General features: G+C 37.7%; 1 protein-coding gene across 2 annotated transcripts in view; it reads right to left on the bottom strand.

Moving 5' to 3' along the window:
• The window catches only part of PEX7 (peroxisomal biogenesis factor 7), a 99749-nt gene that overhangs the window by 67542 nt on the left and 9411 nt on the right, over positions 1 to 22796 (bottom strand). For both annotated transcript variants that reach the window (XR_004352582.1, XM_032651657.1), the window contains exons 4-5: positions 20035 to 20112; positions 19343 to 19451 (exon numbers count right to left, since the gene is read on the bottom strand). Coding sequence is in view for 1 of the 2 variants with exons in the window: in XM_032651657.1 (XP_032507548.1) it covers positions 19343 to 19451; positions 20035 to 20112 (187 nt within the window). In the remaining variant the exon portion in view is untranslated. The remainder of the gene's footprint in view (positions 1 to 19342; positions 19452 to 20034; positions 20113 to 22796) is intronic.

Consider the following 22796-nt stretch of genomic DNA (forward strand, 5'->3'; position numbering starts at 1 on the left):
ATTAAATGTTTTACATGCTGTTTGCCTTCAATTTTGTAAACTATGAGGAAATAACAATGACCAGATGAAAAACCTTGAATATACGTATATCTACATCAAAATTAAATTACAAACAATAACTGATCATGTGAGAAAGCTAGTTCAGCTTAATAAAAAAAAAAAAACACAATGTGACGGCAGGCATAGTCTTGATTCCATTTAGTAGTTGTTTGACCCTGCAGAAGTTATATAATATCTCTGAGACTGATTCCTCATTTCTAAAAAAGAAACAGAATGACTACATGCAGAATGGTATAAGAATTTAGTGTAACAAAGTTTCTGTAAATCGTTAGCATGGTCTCTAGAATATAGTAGATACGCTAATATGTGGTATATAAAAATGCTAAATTTTAAAAATTTCCTTTGGTTACCTACATACAATTTCCTATCATCCCAATTCTAAATCATTTACCTAAGTTCAAGAGTTTTAGACCATTTTTTCTGATTTCTTTGCAAGTTGTTTAAGAAAGATAAGAATGAAATTGCTGGTGGTAATGAAATGTAGAAGTTAAGCATGGGGGCTTTGGAGCTCCAGAGCTTGGTTCTAATCCAGCTCAATCATTTGGTAGCTGTTGACGTTTAGTCAAGTTACTTAACATCCTGGATTCTTACCTTCCTCACCTATGATAAAATATCTGTCTTATACAGACCCACAGATGTGAAGGACAAATGAGTGGTTACCAGTGGGGTGAGAGAAGGGCAGAGGGGCAATATAGGGGTAGGGGATTAAGAGGTACAAGCTATTAGGCATAAAATAAGCTACAAGGATATACTATACAACACAGGGAATATAGCCAATATTTTATAATAATTATAAATGGTGTATAACCTTTAAAAATCGTGAATCACTATATTGTACACCTGCAACTTATATAACATTGTACCTCAACTATACTTCACAAAAACCCAACAAAAACAAATCTTATAAAGTTGAAATGAGATGAAGTTTTAAAAATAAAATAACAAAACATAACCATGATTAGAAGTCATTCCTGTCCCTATTAATAACATGAATAAATAATAACTAATATTTATTGAGTGCTTACTATATGCCAAATGCTGGTCAGCATTTTACATGTACAGTCAGTCCTCCATACTCGTGGGTTCCAAATCTGTGAATTCAACCAACCATGGGCCAAAACTATTCAGGAAAAAAAAATTCCAGAAAGTTCCAAAAAGCAAAACTTGAATTTGCTGTGCTGGCAACTATTTACACAGCATTTACATTGTATTAGGTATTTTAAATAATTTGGGGATGATTTAAAGTATACAGGAGGATATGCATAGATTATATGCAAATATGATGACAATTTATACAAGGGACTTGAGCATCTAGGGATTTTGATATCCTGGGAGGGTCCTGGAGCCAATCGCCAACAGATACCAAGAGATGAACATATTAACTTTAAAAACATCACAGCAAGTGAGGTAAAAATTTTGATAACATAAAAAGTAATTTTTGTAGTAATTTACAAATGAGGAAACTGAAGCACATGGAGCTGAAGTAAGTCAGCAGACAGGAAACAATGGAATCAGGGCCTAGAATGCCTGGCTTCCTAACCTGTGTGAACTATAACTACACAACGTTGCCCCCTAATGTTGTCGGAGGAGAAGTGCCACGTGATCAATGTTGGCGAAACCTGGAGCAATTATTCTTTTAATTTATACGTTAATTATTTTATAAATTGGGGAAAATTTTAATAGACACACACACACATAACATTCTATCATATTTGCCCCACAATTATTTTAGAAGTAAAAGTAACAAAACACAACAGACAGTGTTGAAACCTCTACTGTATTTCCAACCCCATTCCCCATCCTCCTTGCCCAAGCCTACCACAATCCTGAATTCGGTGTGCATCCCTGTAGTTTGTGTTTTGGTAATACTTCTACATTTTTATGTATTCATAAATATGTACTATTGTTTGTGTGTGAGATTAAATTTTTTTTTTATATTTAAAAAGCATCATCCTCCTACTTTACAAAAGGTTGAAAACCACTCTGATAGAAGAGAGTGACTTGGGCTTCCCTGGTGGCGCAGTGGTTGGGAGTCCGCCTGCCGATGCAGGGGACGTGGGTTCGTGCCCCGGTCCGGGAGGATCCCACATGCCGCGGAGCGGCTGGGCCCGTGGGCCATGGCCGCTGAGCCTGCGCGTCCGGAGCCTGTGCTCCGCAGCGGGAGGGGCCACAGCAGTGAGAGGCCCGCGTACAGCATAAAAAGGAAAAAAAAAAAAAAGAGAAGAGAGTGACTAACGTTTTTGAATCTAGCTAACTTAGACAGTGGGGATGAGACGGAACGATGAGTTTGAAAGTACCAAACGGAAATGGTTCAGAATTGGTATAGACTAGAGCTCCCAAAATTTCAGGGGTCCTAATTATAATCACTGTCTGTGGTCTAGCCACCAGTCAGTAGAATTTCTTTCAGAAGTCTAAGTAGCTTTGATTAAATGATCTTTCATGACTTTCCCTAACCTTCAGAGTTTACAGCAGGGTGGTGTAGATGTCCAGATTTGGTCTGCCCAGCAACACCCTTCCAGGAACAGCACCCTCTTTTCACCATGTGATTCTAGGAAGACCTATGGCTCAACACAATCGACTGGCCAAGGACAGGTCTAAGCAAGACCAGTCATACTATCTCATTTTCTGCCCCTGCCACAGCTGACAGGTCAAAAGTATCTACTTGGGATTTTTCTGAAGTATAACTGAAAAAATAATGTCAGTCCCTCTCTCACAGTAGAATTTACAGGTTATAAAATTGAGAAGCCGCTGGTGGCCCTGTGTTTCACTGTATGGAGAAATCTGGCCTTCAGAGTCAAGTCAACAAGCAGAGAAAAGTCCAGGTTAGAGACAGAGAATGTGTCCGGGGGTCATTTAAGCATCCCTTCCCCTTTTGGAGTTGCTTTTCAATAAATTCTACAAAGACCTAAGATTGCTCAAGTTCTATCACCTATAGGCAAGGCGAGTCCTTATCATCATGGAAGCAGTGAATGGAATTCACCTGAAGCTTCAAACTGTATAAAGCCTAGCCCCAGAGAAAAAGATTCAATTTGGCACAAGCCTTCCACTAAAACATAGGAAATGCCTACATGATGTATACTAGCTTTCAAAAATTTCTATGCAATATCAGGTCTGACTAAGCTTTGTTTAAAGTTCAATGAGCTTGTGTTCATCCTAATAATTACATTCCTAATAATTATATTTTATGGGTATATGTGAATGCTTTAAAGTACCAAAATATTACAATAAACGTGGACTAGGAAATTAAGAAACAACTAGTAATTCTAGCAACAATATGGATGAATCTCACAAAACATGATGTTGAGCAAAAGAAACTAGACATGAAAACATAAAAACAGGTAACATTAATCTATGCTATTACAAGGCAGTTCAGTAGTCACCCTCGAGTCGGGGGGGTCGGGTAATGACTGGAAGGATGTGAGGGAGGCCTCTGGGATGCTCTGTTTCTTGATCTGGGTGCTGGTACACAGATGTGTTCATTGTGAAAATTCATCACATGCTTAAGATTATGCACTGTTCTGTATGTGTGTTACACAATGTCTTGTTATATTATGTATATTATATACATTATATATGTGTATTTCAAATTACTCTGGGACAATATTTTGGTTCTTCACCATCATATTCAAGCAATGCTTTTTAAAAACGCCATGGCTTAGGTTGTCCCCTCTTGCCCTTAATTTAAAGGGCACCAAAAAGTGAGAACTGCTCTGAATGAGCTGAGAATTCCACTTCTGCTGCACACATTCGTCACTTCCTCCTCACCACTCTGCTTTCCAGGTAGGAGAGGGACCTTCTGGCCCACTGGTACCAGGACTCATTCAACTCTTTTAGCCACCAGGACATCTATATTTACATATTTTTCAAATTACATTTTCCAGACAACTGGCTTTTCATTGTCAGCCAGATGTGATAGTGCCATAGAACCACCTGAATTACCAGCTTCTCTTGTCAGTTGCAGACTTGCCACTGGCAGCAGAACCAGTGAATTTCAGTGCAGAATATGGTATAGGATGGGCTGGCCACTATTATGTCTAATTCAAGTTGCAGCGTTAAAGAAATTGGGTAAGGAGAATAAGTGTAAACAGTGAATCTGAAACTGTGAAGTGAAATGAGTAGAAAAAGGATGCATATTGGGCCCAAATAATTTATTTGAAATGCCAGATGCCTATCAGATGTAATATGACTTTTTTCTTAGAGTAGAATGATTTTTTTTTTTAACTACTGGACTCCACATATTCAGGCATGGCTATGATTTATGCAATTATATGGAGTCTGTAATAGCAGTAATTTAGTTTTCATTGTTCAAAAGAAAGTTTACTTCATATTAATCCTCTTTATGTAAAGAGCTCAAATATTCTTCCCTTTCATCTCATATAATTTAGAAATATGAATTCTGTACTAATACAACTTTCATGAACTAAACAAAACCAATGTCCTTAGAGAACTCTGCTAAGGAAGATCTAAATCTCTACATACTCCTCCCTTTTGGTCTCTCTTAACTTAGCTAATGATATATTTAGGTCTAGATTTGCAAATACCATACAACTTTGAAGGTGACCAGATTCTTGGAAAAACTCAAATGCTATATTCGCATATACTACCTTAAACTATAAACTGTTATAAGCAGTTGAAAGACATAATTAGCTATACATGTGCCACAGGATTCAACATAAAACTATGTCTCGACTGCCTATCATATAAGCTTCTACCATTTGTAATATTTGTGAAGACAAATATTTTACAATACTGGGTTTCTCAACCATGAATTCTGCAGTTGAAACTATTTTTATGCAAAGATTACAGTATGTTTTATAGCAAGCTCTTGTCTGTAAGCAAGAAGACAAAGTAAGAGAATTAATTGATAAAGACCATAATATAACTCAAACTATAACTGACAAAACTGAGGAAAAAAACTAAAGAGTTCTCAATCTAAGGAAACCACTTCCTCTCTGAATTCAGCACTGAAACCATTCCGTCGAGTTTTTTTTTAAAGAGATGAGTATATTTCTATTAAAACAAACATGCAATTTCCATCACATCAACAGAAATAAGCTATTTATTTAGGGATCTTAACAGTGACACCACAGACTAGTACAGTGCTTTCCAAATTAGGCTGATCACTAGACTCAGCTGGGGTGATTAAAAAATATACTTCTGGGGCTTCCCTGGTGGTGCAGTGGTTAAGAATCCACCTGCCAATGCAGGGGACACGGGTTCGAGCCCCGGTCCGGGAAGAGCCCACATGCTGTGGAGCAACTAAGCCCGTGCGCCACAACTACTGAGTCTGCGAGCCACAACTACTGAAGCCCACGCACCTAGAGCCCGTGCTCTGCAACAAGAGAAGCCACCGCAATGAGAAGCCTGCGCACCACAATGAAGAGCAGCCCCTGCTCGCTGCAACTGAAGAAAGCCCGCGCACAGCGAGGAAGACCCAACGCAGCCAAAAATAAATAAATACATACATACATACACTTCTCAGAGGTATCTGATTCAGTAGGACTAAGATGAAGGCTAGAATTCTGTTGTTTTTTCAAGCTTCCCAATGACTCTGTTGGTGGGCCAGGTTTCAGGATCACTGGACTAGTATGTTATTACACAAGCATGCATTCCAGATTCCACCTGGAGCAAGTTACTCTAAAACTCCGTTCTCAGAGTTTTAGTTTCTAGGTAAGCAGACTCTTAATCCTTACAGCACATACGTATACAAAGGCCATTCAGATCTTCCTCAAATATGCCCTGCTCTCTCCACATCCCCTCCCTCTGCTTCCCGCTTCTCATCTCCTAACTCTTACTTGTTCATAAGGTAGCAGTTTAAACACTATTTCCTCAGAGAAGCTTCTCTGACCAGCCAACTTTGACAAGCTCAAGAATCCTTTGTTACGTTTCCACTGAATTCTGAGCACACAGGTTAATCACAGGAGTCACCACTCAGAGAGCCCTTACTCTGTGCCAGGCACTGTCCTAAGCCTTTTGCTCATACGAATTCACTTAATCCTCATCAAAACTCCATGACATGGGTATTATTATCACCCTTATTTTTTAAATGAGGACTGAAGAGACAGAAGTAGCATGACCAAAGTCACGTAACAGTGGTGAAAGCGGAATCTGACCACAGGGAGGCTGGCTGCAGAGTCCATGTCCCTAACCAATGTGCGGTACCCTCGTCCTCAAAGAGTTTCATGCTCCTTACCGTTATTGTTGCTAGGCTTTTTCTTAGCATCTCTCTTTCCCACTGGACTATACACTCACTGTATCTTCAGTGCCCAGACACAGGTGGACATTCACTAAATATCTGACTGACTCACTGACAATGTCCCTGTCAACAATCAAATTTAACCTTAAGTATGTTTTAAAAATTCTGGTAAGATGGTTATTCCCATATATTATATAATAATAATCAAAAATCTTTAGTGTTTGCTTGTGTAAGGTGCTCAGCTATGTCAAAGAATATACATGCCCTATAGGAAATATACAAACACAAGTCAAGCAAAGAAAACATGCAAAGAAGTGCACTGCACACAGCTTGGTAAGCAAATTTTCTTCTCTCTCTTGAAATGGCAAAGGCACAATGAGAGCTTTAGAGCTTACCCCAACTTTTACTATGCCACAAACCCTCCTTTTGTAGAGTGGTAGAAAAACTTTAAGTCTTTTCAACTTTATTGAGTAGGCAAATATTGGAAAAATCATCATGAAGAAATATTTCAGGGAAATGTCAAATGGTTGATAAATAAACCTTCCAATGAGTTTCCAAAATCATAAAATCTGGCAGAAAAACGGCTTTACTGTATTCAGTTTTTTTTAAGGAACATAGGTTACAGCTCACAGGTCCAGTGCTAGGTTTTTGTCAAATCCCTTCTGATTTATTCCAAGCCTTGGATGTGCAGACAATTTAGTTCATATTGACCCCTTATCCATCTTCTTCACCTAACCAGGATTCACTCTTGCCATTCTCAGTGTATGTAGCTCGGTACCACCTCTCTCCCATTTCCCATTCTCAACTGCAGGAGCTGAGCCAGGCCCAAGCCAATCAACACATTACAGCCTCCTCTCCCAGGCACAGTGATTAGTTTAGGAACATCCACACGGGCTCAGAGCCCATGAGAGAAAATGAAACATTTTTAGATGTCTGAAAAGGAATCTCCCACTTTCTCCTACTGGACAGAAACAAGAAAGGATGCAGGGGTTAGAGCTACTGCCATCTTGCTATCATGTGGTACCAGATACTGAAACCAACTTAACAGAACACAGAACAAAAGAGATAGCAAGAACAGTCTTTGAGCCCTACATCCAGCTGTGTGTACACAGCCAGGTGTAATTCTGGACATTTCAACTATGTGAGCAAACAAATTACCTTCTACTTTAAGGCGGTTTGGGTCAGAATTTCTTTCACTTTCAACCAAAGACGTGCTGGCTGGTATGACCACAATTTACATTCATTTCTAATATAACACATGAAGGTAATGTCATTAAACTGTCTCTTTTTTCTGTTAAAGCGAATGGACATTCTGTTGATAAAAGACTCTTTTTATATACTATTTACAAAGTAGAGATACTTAAGTTTTGTAATTATACTGCTAACACTCTACACACAGTCTTTTTCTGCTACTCAGTCTCACACACTGAATACTCTCTATATAACATCCAGAGTCAATATTATGTATAACATGCTACACAAAAGGCCAATGTAATACAAAGAAGTGTGTGTGACTCAGCCTGAATAAAGGGCTAATATATACAATTCTGCCTGACTTATTTATTTTTAACGTCTTTATTGGGGTATAATTGCTTTACAACGTTGTGTTACTTTCTGCTGTGTAACAAAGTGAATCAGCTATATGTATATATATATATCGCCATATCCTCTCCCTCTTGTGTCTCCCCCCCACCCTACCTAGCCCACCCCTCTAGCTAGTAACACAGCACCGAGCTGATCTCCCTGTGTGATGCAGCTGCTTCCCATTAGCTATTTTACATTTGGTAGTGTATACATGTCAGTGCCACTCTCTCACTTCATCCCAGCTTACCCATCCCCCTCCCCATGTCCATAAGTCCATTCTCTATGTCTTTACTCCTGTCCTGCCCCTAGGTTCATCAGAACCTTTTTTTTTTTTTTTTAGATTCCATATATATGTGTTAGCATACAGTATTTTTCTTTCTGACTTACTTCACTCTGTATGACAGACTCTAGGTCCATCCATCTCACTACAAATAACTCAATTTCGTTTCTTTTTATGGCTGAGTGATATTCCATTGTATATATGTGCCACAGCTTCTTTATCCATTCATCTGTCGATGGACACTTCGGTTGCTTCCATGTCCTGGCTATTGTAAATAGTGCGGCAATGAACATTGCGGTACATGACTCTTTTTGAATTATGGTTTTCTCAGGGTATATGCCCAGTAGTGGGACTGCTGGGTCTTATGGTAGTTCCGTTTTCAATTTTTTAAGGAACCTCCATACTGTTCTAAATAGTGGCTGTATCACTTTACATTCCCACCAACAGTACAAGAGGGTTCCCTTTTCTCCACACCCTCTCCAGCATTTATTGCTTGTAGATTTTTTGATGATGGCCATTCTGCCTGGTGTGAGGTGATACCTCATTGTAGTTTTGAGTTGCATTTCTCTAATAATTAGTGATGCTGCGCATCCTTTCATGTGTTTGCTGGCAATCTGTATATCTCCTTTGGACAAATGTCTATTTAGGTATTCTGCCCATTTTTGGATTGGGTTGTTTGTTTTTGTGATATTAAGCTGCATGAGCTGCTTGTATGTTTTGCAGATTAATCCTTTGTCAGTTGCTTCATTTGCAAATATTTTCTCCCATTCTGAGGGCTGTCTTTTTGCCTTATTTATGGTTTCCTTTGCTGTGCAAAAGCTTTTAAGTTTCATTAAGTCCCATTTTTTTACTTTTGTTTTTATTTCCATTTCTCTAGGAGATGGGTCAAAAAGGATCTTGCTGTGATTTATGTCATAGTGTTCTGCCTATGTTCTCCTCTAAGTTTTACAGTGTCTGGCCTTACATTTAGGTCTTTAATCCATTTTGAGTTTATTTTTGTATATGGTGCTAGGGAGTGTACTAATTTTATTCTTTGACATGTGGCTGTTCAGTTTTCCCAGCACCTCTTATTGAAGAGGCTGTCTTTTCCCTACTGTATATTTGTGCCTCCTTTAACAAAGATACGGTGACCATATGTGTGTGGGTTTATCTCTGGTATTTCTATCCTGTTCCATTGATCTATATTTCTGTTTTTGTGCCAGTACCATACTGTCTTGATTACTGTAGCTTTGTAGTATAGTCTGAAGTCAGGGAGCCTGATTCCTCTAGCTCTGTTTTTCTTTCTCAAGACGACTTTGGCTGTTCGCGGTCTTTTGTGTTTCCATACAAACTGTGAAATTTTTTGTTCTAGTTCTGTGAAAAATGCCATTAGTAGTTTGATAGGGATTGCATTGAAACTGTAGATTGCTTTGGGTAGTATAGTCATTTTCACGATGTTGATTCTTCCAATCCAAGAACATGATATATCTCTCCATCCGTTTGTATCACCTTTAGTTTCCTTCATCAGTGTCTTATAGTTTTATGCATACAGATATTTTGTCTCCTTAGGAAGGTTTATTGCTAGGTGTTTTATTCTTTTTGTTGCAATGGTAAATGGGAGTGTTTCCTTAATTTCTCTTTCAGATTTTGCATCATCAGTGTATAGGAATGCAAGAGATTTCTGTGCATTAATTTTGTATCCTGCTACTTTACCAAATTCATTGATTAGCTCTAGTAGTTTTCTGGTAGCATCTTCAGGATTCTCTATGTATAGTATCATGTCATCTGCAGTGAGAGTTTTACTTCTTTTCCAATTCGGTTCTTTTTATTTCTATTTCTTCTCTGATTGCTGTGGCTAAAACTTCCAAAACTGTGTTGAATAATAGTGGTGACAGTGGGCAACTTTGTCTTGTTCCTGATCTTAGAGGAAATGGTTTCAGTTTTTCACCATTGAGAATGATGTTGGCTGTGGGTCTGTCATATATGGGCTCTATTATGTTGAGGTAGGTTCCCTCTATGCCTACTTTCCGGAGAGTTTTTATCATAAATTGGTGTTGAATTTTGTCAAAAGTTTCTTCTGCATCTATTGAGATGATCACATGGTTTTTATCTTTCAATTTGTTAATATGGTGTATCAAATTGATTGATTTGCGTATATTGAAGAATCCTTGCATTCCTGGGATAAACCCCACTTGATCATGGTGTATGATCCTTTTAATGTGCTGTTGGATTCTGTTTGCTAGTATTTTGTTGAGGATTTTTGCATCTACGTTCATCAGTGATACTGGCCTGTGGTTTTCTTTTTTTGTGACATCTTTGTCTGGATTTGGCATCAGTGTGATGGTGGCCTTGTAGAATGAGTTTGGGAGTGTTCCTCCCTCTGCTATATTTTGGAAAAGTTTGAGAAGGATAGGTGTCAGCACTTCTCTAAATGTTTGATAGAATTCACCTCTGAAGCCATCTGTTCCTGGGCTTTTGTTTGTTGGAAGATTTTTAATCACAGTTTCAATTTCAGTGTTTGTGATTGGTCTGTTTATATTTTCTAGTTCTTCCTTTTTCAGCCTCGGAAGGTTGTGCTTTTCTAAGAATTTGTCCATTTCTTCCAGGTTGTCCACTTTATTAGCATATAGTTGCTTATAGTAATGTCTCAAGACCCTTTGTATTTCTGCAGTGTCAGTTGTTACTTCTCCTTTTACATTTCTAATTCTGTTGATCTGAGTCTTCTCCCTTTTTTTCTGGATGAGTCTGGCTAATGGTTTATCAATTTTGTTTATCTTCTCAAAGAATCAGCTTTTAGTTTTATTGATCTTCGCAACTGTTCCCTTCATTCCTTTTTCATTTATTTCTACTCTGATCTTTATGATTTCTTTCGTTCTGCTAATTTTGGGGTTTTTTTGCTCTCCTTTCTCTAATTGCTTTTGGTGTAACGTTAGGTTGTTTATTTGAGATTTTTCTTGTTTCTTGAGGTAGGATTGCATTGCTATAAACTTCCCTCTTAGAACAGCTTTTGCTGCATCCCATAGGTTTGGGTCATTGTGTTTTCATTGTCATTTGTTTCTAGGTATTTTTTGATTTCCTCTGTTTTCTTCAGTGATCTCTTGGTTATTTAGTAGCATATTGTTTCACCTCCATGTGTTTGTATTTTTTACAGTTTCTTTCTGTAATTGGTATCTAGTCTTATAGTGTTGTGGTTGGAAAATATACTTGATACGATTTCAATTTTCTTAAATTTTCCAAGGCTTGATTTGTAACCCAAGATACGATCTATCCTGGAGAATGTTCCATGAGCACTTGAGAAAAATGTGTATTCTGTTGTTTCCTGATAAATAAATATCAATTAAGTCCATCTTATTTAATGTTTGTGTTTCCTTATTTATTTTCATTTTGGATGATCTGTCCATTGGTGAAAGTGGGGTGTTAAACTCCCCTACTTTTATTGTGTTACTGTCAGTTTCCCCTTTTATGGATGTTAGTATTTGCCTTATGTGTTGAGGTGCTCCTATGCTGGGTGCATAAATATTTACAATTGTTATCTCTTCTTCTTGGATTGATCCCTTGATCACTATGTAGTGTCTTTCTTTGTCTCTTGTAACAGTCTTTATTTTAAAGTCTATTTTGTCTGATATGAGAATTGCTATTCCAGCTTTCTTTTGATTTCCATTTGCATGGAATATCTTTTTCCATCCCCTCACTTTCAGTCTGTCTGTGTCCCTAGGTCTGAAGTGGATCTCTTGTAGACAGCATATATATGGTTCTTGTTTGTGTATCCATTCAGCCAGCCTATGTCTTTTAGTTGGAGCATTTAATCCATTTACATTTAAGGTAATTATCAATATATATGTCCCTATGACAATTTTCTTAATTGTTTTGGGTTTGTTTTTGTAGATCTTTCCTTCTCATGTGTTTCCTGCCTAGAGAAGTTCCTTTAGCATTTGTTGTAAAGCTTGTTTGGTGGTGCTGAATTCTCTTAGCTTTTGCTTGTCTGTAAAGGTTTTAATTTCTCCGTTGAATCTGAATGAGATCCTCGCTGGGTAGAATAATCTTGATTGTAGGTTTTTCCCTTTCACCACTTTAAATATGTCCTGCCACTCCCTTCTGGCTTGCAGAGTTTCTGCTGAAAGATCAGCTGTTAAGCTTATGGGGATTCCCTTGTATGTTATTTGTTGCTTTTCCTTTGCTGCTTTTAATATTTTTTCTTTGTATTTATTTTTTGATACTTTGGTTAATATGTGTCATGGCATGTTTCTCCTTGGATTTATCCTGTATGGGACTCTCTGTGCTTGCTGGACTTGATTGAATATTTCCTTTCTCATATTAGGGAAGTTTTCAACTATAATCTCTTCTAATATTTTCTCAGTTCCTTTCTTTTTCTCTTATTCTTCTGGGACCCCTATAATTCAAATGTTGATGCACTTAATGTTGTCCCAGAAGTCTCTGACACTGTCGTCAATTCTTTTCATTCCTTTTTCTTTATTCTGCTCTACAGTAGTTATTTCCACTATTTTACCTTCCAGGTCACTTATCCGTTCTTGTGCCTCAGTTATTCTGCTATTGATTCCTTCTAGAGAATATTTAATTTTGTTTTTTGTGTTGTTCATCATTGTTTGTTTGCTCTTTTGTTCTTCTAGGTCCTTGTTAAAAGTTTCCTGTATTTTCTCCATTCTATTTCTAAGATTTTGGATCATCTTTACTCTCATTACTCTGAATTCTTTTTCAGGTAGACTGCCTATTTCCTCTTCATTTGTTTGGTCTGGTGGGTTTTTACCTTGCTCCTTCATCTGCTGCATATTTCTCTGTCTTCTCATTTTGTTTAACTTACTGTGTCTGTGGTCTCCTTTTCGCAGGTTGCAGGTTCACACAATGAGAAGTTCATGCACTGCAACGAACAGTAGCCCCTGCTCACCTCAACTAGAGAAGGCCTGCGTGCAGCAACGAAGACTCAATAATGAAGACCCAATGCAGCCAAAAATAAATAAATATTTTTTAAAAAGAAGAAAAGGGAGAAAAAAGAAAGAAAGAAATAAAAAAATAATAAATTAAAAAATAATTATTAAAATAAAAATAATGAAAAAAAAGAGAGCAACCAAACCAATAAACAAATCCACCAATGATAACAAGTGCTAAAAACTACACTAAGATAAACATAAAAATCAAAAACAAATCAGTCACAGACAGCAAACCCCAAGTCTACAGTTGCTCCCAAAATCCACTGCCTCGATTTTGGGATGATTTGTTGTCTATTCAGGCATTCCACAGATGCTGGGTACATCAAGTTGATTGTGGGGATTTAACTCGCTGCTCCTGTGGTTGCCCGGAGAAATTTCCCTTTCTCTTCTTTGTTTGCACAGCTCCTGGGGTTCAACTTTGGTTTTGGCCCCGCCTCTGCATGTAGGTTGCCCTCAGGCATCTTTTGGGGAGTCTGAGGTCTTCTGCCAGCATTCAGTAGGTATTCTGTAGGAGCTGTTCCACATGTAGATGTATTTTTGATGTATTTGTGGGGAGGAAGGTGATCTCCACATCTTACTCCTCCGCCATCTTGTAGGTTCCCCCTGCCTGACTTTGTCACTATCAGATTTTACCTTTGGTCATGGTCAGTAAAAGAACAATTAAAAACAAAGAAAGATAATTTGGGGGCCTTAAATAATAATACAAATTAATAAAATTACATGCAATAGTAAGGTGAAGGAATTTTTTAAAATGTATCAGTAATTTACGGTTTTATTTATTAATACTTTTCTAAATTATACTCATTATTAATTCTAGTTTATTACAAATGCTACCAATTAGAGCTCCTAGCAGACATGCCTTCTCTGCTTCACTAGAAGAGAAGTATATTTCAGTTCATTCTGAAGATGGATCTATTCTATACCACTAATTCCTTCCAGAGTTTGAGGCGAATACTTTGAAACTGTAGAATATAAGACCAAAGGGCATCCCTACACTAAGAAAATGATGTTAATGTCAAACTAATTCACATCCTTACAAGAATTTTAATTGAACTTGTACTAACAGTCTCTGTATTAGGGCTTTTCACCAATAGTAAAATTATAAAATGGTCAAATTATAACCATTATGCTTAACTGCAGTCATCTTGCAGATCTGATTCACTATCAACATGAAACTCATTAGCATTTCCATTAAAAGCATAAAACTGACTAACTCACGTTATATATGCAGGCTAAAGGGTTAGTTAATTCAAACAAGTGTGTTAATATTGCTATCATTTACTTAATACACACCCAGGCTTATGGCTAGTTGTGCCACAGAAAGATTGAAAAAAATCAAAGAAGAAATTTAGGCTTGGAAAAGGAAATGTGACAAGGAAAAATATATTACTGGTCCCATCCCCAAAGATTTGATATTTCAGAAAAGATTTGGTTCAAATTATGGACTGAGAAACTACAACTTAGAAATTTTAAAAATAGTAGGAATAATTTTATCAGTGTACCTTTCTTCATTCTAGAAAATACTATTAATTTTAATCAGCAAACAAAACATTTTCTGAGTTAACTGAACCTCTACACACAGAAGTTATTATAATTCTCTATTATCTTAGGATCTAAAAAAATTGCTTAATCTAAATGGGACGTATTTGTCTGTTCACAATTTACCTGGAGGTTTCCACTTCTGAGGTTCTCCAACTTAGTCATACCTCAGAATTCAGGGACATTTGGTCATTTTTAAGTTTTAGAATTAAAAAACATAACAAATAGAAAGGATTTCTGTGATATTATATTTCCTGTGGAACCCACTCAACATGATTCAACATCTCAGGGCATTGATTTAGCTTATTAGCAAGAAAGGAGCAATTATCCTACCAACTGCCTATCTTCAGATGCTAGATAATGAAATGAGGAGACAATACAGGAAGCACTCTTCCCCTCCCCTGCTACTGTGCCTTCTCTCCTCCCCTAAATAACCACACTGTGCAAAAGACCTTCCATCCCTTTATCTGCCCTCAAATAAGACTTATACCTGGGGTCAGCAAACATTTTCTGTAACGAGCCCAACTGTAAGTATTTTTGGCTTTGAGGGTCATTCAGTCTCTGTCATAACTACTCAACTCTGCCACTATAGCATGAAAACAGACATAGACAGACAATATATAAATGAATGGGCATGACTGTGTTCCAATAAAACTTTATTTACCTAAACTGTCAGTGGGTCATTTGATTTGAGGGCAATAGTTTGCCAACTTGTGCTCTATTCTAAGCTTTCTTCTATTTAGTCTTTCCTGGGTGCTCTGATGTACTGCAATGGCTTTAGATCCCATTTATGAGCCAACGACACAATTTTTATTCATAAGGCCTGATTTCTCAGCTCCAAACTCCACCTGCTATTGACAACCCCACTTGTGTATCCCACAGGCTCAACGTGCTCTAAAACTAACTCAAGATCTTTGTTTGCAAATGTATTTCTTATCTCAGTTATGACATTACCATCCATGAATTTGTCCTTGCCAAGAATCTAGGACTTATTCTTTATTCATCCCTCTCCCACCTCTTCCACATCTTATAAAATCATCTCGAAATACCACTCAAATCAGCCTACTTTATTCCATCCCTTCTGCCACTATCCTTATCCATGTCTTCATCTCTCTCTTAATTCTTTCTCTGCAACCACTCTGGCTCACCTCCAAACTATTCTCTACACAACAGCCAAAATGGGTTTATAAAAATGCAAGCCTAATCATATCACTCCCAGGCTTAAACCTCTTCAATGTCTTCCCACTGTCCATAGGATAAAATCCAGAGTCTTGAATCCAGCCCACAAGGCATGATCTGGGCCCCTGCCTGTGATCCTGACCTCATTTTTACTACCCTTTTCCTCTTAGGCAACAGTCCCTCTGGCCCTCTTTCAGTTTCTCAAATGCATCAAGTTCTTAATTTTGAATATACTACTCTGCTTGGAATGTTCTCTCTTGCTATGCCATCTAAGGCCTCCCACTTTTCACTGAGCCAACTCCTTATTCATCCTAAATGAAAGTCAGAAACCTATCAAGCAAAAAATTGATAGTTTTGACTACCAAATAGTTTCAATGCTTATACAGTAAAAATTAAAATAAATAGGTTAAAGGACAGAAAAAAATTGGGAAAATATTTGTAACAGACGTAAGATACAGAGAACTAATTCCTAAATATAAAAAGAGCTCAGGGCTTCCCTGGTGGTGCAGTTGTTGAGAGTCCACCTGCCGATGCAGGGGACATGGGTTCATGCCGCAGTCCAGGAAGATCCCACATGCCACGAAGCGGCTGGGCCCGTGAGCCATGGCTGCTGAGCCTGCGTGTCCGGAGCCTGTGCTCCGCGACAGGAGAGGCCACAACAGTGAGAGGCCCGCGTATTGCAAAAATAAAAAGAGCTCATACATCAATACAGAAAAACAACAACAAACAGCTCTCAGTAGCAAAACAGGCCAAAGACATGAACAGGTGACTCACAAAAGAACAACTACGGCAGCCAGTTGACATACTGAATGTGTTCACTAGTCCTAGTAATCAAATACACAAATCAAAACAACAATTAGTTGTAATTTTTCATTCATGGAACTGGCAAACCTCTAACAGATGGAGGAGACACATCCATTCACCATTTCAAGGTCCAAACCTTAAAATAACTGTTACCTTCACACTATCAGCATTCTCATTATCAGAATAAACTGACATCATCTAGACCGGGAAAGTTGTTATTGTTTTGTCTAATCTATAAGGTGTTGCTGCCCTGAAATAAACACATTGGAAAATAACAAGTGTCATATAGATTATATTTATGCATACATTTTCCCAAATGGTCTAACTGAATCATTCCTTACACTGGAATACCCTGAGCAGATACCAGTTTCCCCTTCCCAGTATGTGTCTTCTGAGGCAGATGAAAGTGACTCAAAAAGGCAGCCTTAGAAAAGAAACTCTGCCCTTGCTTACGCCAATTAAATTGCTCACCTTTGTTTTATTTCTACGCTTTTTACAGCTTTAATGGCACTCAATACATTATACAAATTATCTAAAAGAAAAGTGAAGCAATATATTTTAAGGTATCAGAGCTTTTAGGAAGGAAATAGTATCAGAAATCTTTCTTTAGACAAATGTTTATTGGTGGTATATCAAATAAAAGAAACCTGTTGTACCTCTTTTTCTACTTTAGATTTGTTTTAATTTTATAAACTTAAATATATAATATAAATGCATATGTATAATTCATAATATATAATTGGGAGATGTTCTCTTCCATCAAGTGTATTCAAGCCTATAGTCTAAGAACTCTTTCTGAATGGTGGTATGATTCACTCAATTCAGCTGTAATACTGGACTACAGCTACTAAGAAATCTCCACAATCAAAAATTGTTTTATAATAACAATGTTTTCAGTGGGGAAAATGAATTTGGGGCAGGAGATTTTCTGACTCAAAATTGCAAAATTATTTTCCTGTACAATTTCAACAACAACAAAATTTTACACCTATAAGCATGTAAAACCTAACATCACTAAGCAAATTCAGCCTTTAAAGATATCTGACTTTTTCCTGAAGAATATTCCCCATTAATACTTTTAATTTTTTGAACATATATTCTGGAATGAGCATAAGAATTTTTATGGAGGAATACAAGTAAATGTTAACAGTGGTTCTATAGGAGGAGGGGATTGAGCACTTACTTTTATTTGGCATGTTTCTGTTTTGTTTAAATTTCTTTACTACGCATATGCTCAAACAGGAATTATCGAGATACCATTTCTGTTTTCTCTTCATAAATTTATTTTTTGAAAGTTATAAAAGAAGCAAGAAATAAAGAGCTGATATTATCTTGTCAATCACCACAAATATTTATGATTAATTAACACATTCTTATAACGGTTACTCAACCTTTGTTCTATAAACCAACCAAAAATAAAGCCATCTAAGCAAAGCAGCTCAGTAGCTAATAAAACGAGCTAGACTGGTTCCCAACTTTGAAAGATTTATAACTGGTTATGATCTGCCTAAGACAGACCACTAATCATTAATTAATCATTAATTAACCATACTTATTCATTAATAGTTGTGCTTATAAAATTCACAGTATGATAAGTCATACTGTGGCAGATATTATCACAGATATAATATCACTGAGAATTAATATTCTATATCCTTAACCACATGAATATAACCTCTAAATGCCTTCCAACATACTGTTTCCCCACTGGGAATGATTCTACCTTCTAACCATGGGAAGAAGGGAGTGTTATTCTTCTTATCTCAGCTTCTACTCCCCATCACCTTATGGAAGGACCCTTCCACTGAACTTGTTCATGTAAAGTCAGGACAACAGAAGGGTGACAGGATAGACTGGCAGAAAGAAAAGGTAAGAGGAGAAAAGTACAAGAGCTGTGACGGCAGGGTTACAGGGTGTGAGAAGAAGGTAAATGGCCAGGGGAGACCCACTCCAGAGCAGCCAGGGGCGAGTGAAGATGAGGACAGCTATTTAAATGACCATTTGGCAGGTGGACCAAGCTGTTTTAAATGGCACTGCAGAGAAACTGTGTAATGTTTCTCTTCAAATTATATATAAAGTAGATTGTTCAGATTATACACGATTTAGGAATCGGCCAACAAACCAAATTTGTAAATCCTTATGCAAACAGTACAAAGTGTAATTTTAAATTTCTATAAAATGACTTTTCTCTACAAAAAACATAGAGACATATAAATGTAAGTATCCGCTTTATCTTAGAATTGCTGACATGAATCAAAAGTAAACAGTTAGGAAAAAAGATTATACCAAACATATTCTTGCTATGGCTTAGTGGCAATGAATTAAAGAGACTATCCCTAAAAAGAGGGTAAATATCAAGCAAAGGCGGTTGACTGTGTGCTAGACATTTTACATGTTTCCTTATTTCATGCTGACAACAACCCCGTAAGTTAGACATTCTTAGCCCCATATTACTGATGTGAAAACCCATCACATCACCCTGACGCCCCACAATCGGCCACTGAAGAGAGTTTCCAAATTCAATCAAGTCTGATGGCAAAGCCCTCACTTTGTCCCTTACCTCTCACCTCACCAAAAAGGCACACGTTAAGTCAAAGGTTTAGAAGCAGGCTGGGCTAATTCTTACCTAGAGACTGAGAAAGAATGAAAGAGTCTCGAGTTCAAATAGGAATGTAGTCTCTTTTCTTCTCCAAATCTAAGGTACACAGTGCCACCTACCGGGGAAAGTGAGGCCACCATTCCCTACAAATAACACTTGGTAAATGAATTCTTTACCTGAGGCTGAAGCAAAGCAACCAGGGATGTGGGGTGACCAGATTGTGCTATAAATGACACTTTCATGGCCTCTAAAGGTGCACAGAGACTTTCCAACAGTTGGATCCCACTACAAATAAATGAATAGATCAATTACTTAACAGAGGCAAATTCATTATGCTTTATATTACCATATATATGTATCTATATACACACAAAATATACATATATATCTCAAGGATTTCTTTAAAGTCTTTTTTTTTTTTTTTTTGCGGTACGCGGGCCTCTCACTGTTGTGGCCTCTCCTGTTGCGGAGCGCAGGCTCCAGACGCGCAGGCTCAGCGGCCATGGCTCACGGGCCCAGCCGCTTCGCAGCATGTGGGATCCTCCCGGACCAAGGCACGAACCAGTGTCCCCTGCATTGGCAGGCGGACTCTCAACCACTGCGCCACCAGGGAAGCCCAAAAGTCTATTTTTATATAAAGCAAGATGGTATTTAAGGGGCCAAAATAATCAACACTGAGCTAATTATTAGTTTACAGCTAGAAGATTAGAAAATTTTTAATTCTAATAAATGCTTTAGTATGTTTTTTGAAAAGAAAATTAACTGCCTAACTGAAAAGCAACAGAAGTATGTTCCAGAAAAGAAAAAACTTCAGTGGAAGCTTTGAGGAAGGGAATATTTGGTTTTAAATACAGTAATGTGGACATACCAGTTTGATAGTTTGATCCCACGAGCCAGACACCACAAGCTGTTCACATCTGGTTTGACTCCAATCAACACTGTACACCTAAAAACATTTTAAAGTGTCATTTAGAATGCAAAAGAGCATCAAGTTCAATATTACAGTTATCTGTTTGTAACAGTGACAGTCAGTTAGAACAACTAATTCACTTCGCTGAAACATCAAATAAAGTCCTGCAAATCTCAATATGGTGTCTGAGAAAGGGAAAGGTCATCTTGTCCGTTCCTCCAGCCTTACCCTTAACAGATAAGACTCCATTCTATTTTAGCAGGATCCTACAGAATATTTCCAAAACCTTCTTCACTAAAACAAATTATACATATTTTTAAACCTACCAACAAATCACTGTTTGCAGCACCCTGAAGAAATGTCAGAGCAGATTAGAAAGTTAGTCATCTAAAAAAGCTTGCCAGGTCAATGTTTATCAGAAAGCATTAAAATTCAATTAATATCCCTTTCTGGCCTTTCTTTGAAAAAGCTTATTGGAATGACGTGATACTTTCAGATCTCTTGGTAAACAGCTTTAGTTATCCAATGCTGCTCTCAGTAAACCACTTCAAATGAATTATATGAAAACTTATGGAAATACTTTTAATTCTGTTATTTGATACAACGGATTATATACAGATCACTACTGGAAGCTAAGTTCAACCAAATATGTGTATAATTAAACTTTACAAAAGTAGTCCTGCCATGGACCTGAGTATGCCATTAAATGTGACCAGCCAGCAGGTTATTTTGAATCTAAAAACTCTACCATATTTATGCAGAAAGCATGACTGTCTGGGGTTTGTTGTGGCTTAAGTATGGATTCCCTGTTCTCTGCTGCCTAGTGCTATGTCTAGCCATGTTGGAACCTGAGTTTAAAACAAAAAATAATTAGTAATACCGATTATGTTCTTACTTAAAACTTTGCTATTTTGTTCATTGTAGATTTTTCTTACATTAATTTTGATTTTTTAAATACTGCATTAAGAGATTATTTATCTTGACTACTGAGCTTTTGGGGCCCCCTTAAATTATGTACTTAAATTATGTACTAAGGTGAGTGTTTCACCACCCAGTTCTGGCCCTGTTGCGGCCCATATTCTTGCACAAGAGAGAAAAGCAGCTGGAACACTAAAGAAATCATGATCCAGCAACAGAGAGTAGCTCATAAAGTATACAGAAAGGTCAGCAAAATCCAAAGTGCTGCTGCAGCCATCTGTCAGTTATGGATGGAAAAAGGCAGGCTCGGAAGCAATCAGGGAAGAGCTTGAGACCTAAAGAGGTTGATTTTACCCTCTAGGCCAGGGCTCAGCAAGTTCCTTCTGTAAAGGGCCATATAAATATTTTAGGCCTTAAATATTTATATAATAACCATATTAATATATTTATTATATTCATAATAAATATATTATGGACCATTTGGTCTCTGTCACAACTACTAAACTCAGGCCTGTAGAGCACAAAGTAGCCATAGATGATACTTAATAAATGGGCATGGCTATGTTCCAATAAAGCTTTACAAATCAGAGTGGGCTGGATTTGGCTTTGGCCCACGAGTACTAACTGACCAACCCCTGCTCCAAGCTGATGTGAACAGTCAAAAATAACCACAATAGGAAATCTTTATTGAGCACCTACTGTTTGCCAGATGTTGTCGTAAGCACTTTACGTATTTTATCTCATTTCATCTTCACTTCTGTGCAGTAGATACTGTGCCAAGGCCCAAAGAGGTTAAGTAACTTGTCCAAATTCCCACAGCTGGTAAGCTGCAGAGCTGAAGTCTGAACCTGGGCAGCCTAATCGCAGAGTCCACCTTTAATCATGATGCTAGGCTGTCCCTACAATATGTTGCATGACGGCGCTTTAAAATGGAACTTTTCAGTGACCTTGGACTGTGATATTAAGGAAATAAAACCCTGCCCTTGTTGGTATCACCCTTCACTGGAGCTCCATTTGGGCCCAGACTGATTGCAATTTGTTTTCATGAATTATCCATACCCATATTAAAGCCCCTACCTATCTATCTACTTGGTGAACCCCCGCTCATCTGTCAAGACCCAGCCCCTTTAAATCTTCTGTGAAGTAAGCCTCCCCTGATGAACCCCTCAGGCATCGAGGAGTCAGATGCTTCCTTCTGTGCACTCCGACAGCATCTTACACCTACTCCTAGTTCAGTATTCACCATGCTTTACTAAATTTAGTGTTAAATAACTGCCACACCTGCTATATTTTGGAAGAACCATCATAAACAAAACCATCTTGTTCATGCTCATTGCAATATAACAGGCACTCAAGAAACTGAGTTAAAATGATTTAACCAACCAAATTTATCTCCACAACCTGTGCTGTTGCTAAGTAGTTATAAAGAGCTACTGTTTTCATTTTAGAGGATAACTGAACAAATACAATTAAAAGATAACATCATTAGCTCAGACTCCTCTACCTCTACACATTTCCAACATGACAGAGGACTTGAAACCTGACAACTTCTCACCTTTTAAAACTGCAAGAGCCTCCGCGGGCTCAGAGAGAACCCAGCCCCAGTGAGAACAAAAGACACGACTTAAGAAAACTATGCTGATACCAGGGCTGCTGCCAGCTCTTCTATGTGACTCATAACAAAGTGGCAAGCATTAATCAGGGTCTAGGACAAAATCAAGCACAGGGCATACATGGTGAGGTTAAAAATGGGATAAAAAAGAAGGAAATAAAGGTGACTCAATCAACATATACTTTTTGTT

This window comes from Phocoena sinus, chromosome 12 (genome assembly GCF_008692025.1).
Source record: "Phocoena sinus isolate mPhoSin1 chromosome 12, mPhoSin1.pri, whole genome shotgun sequence".
NCBI lineage: Eukaryota > Metazoa > Chordata > Mammalia > Artiodactyla > Phocoenidae > Phocoena > Phocoena sinus.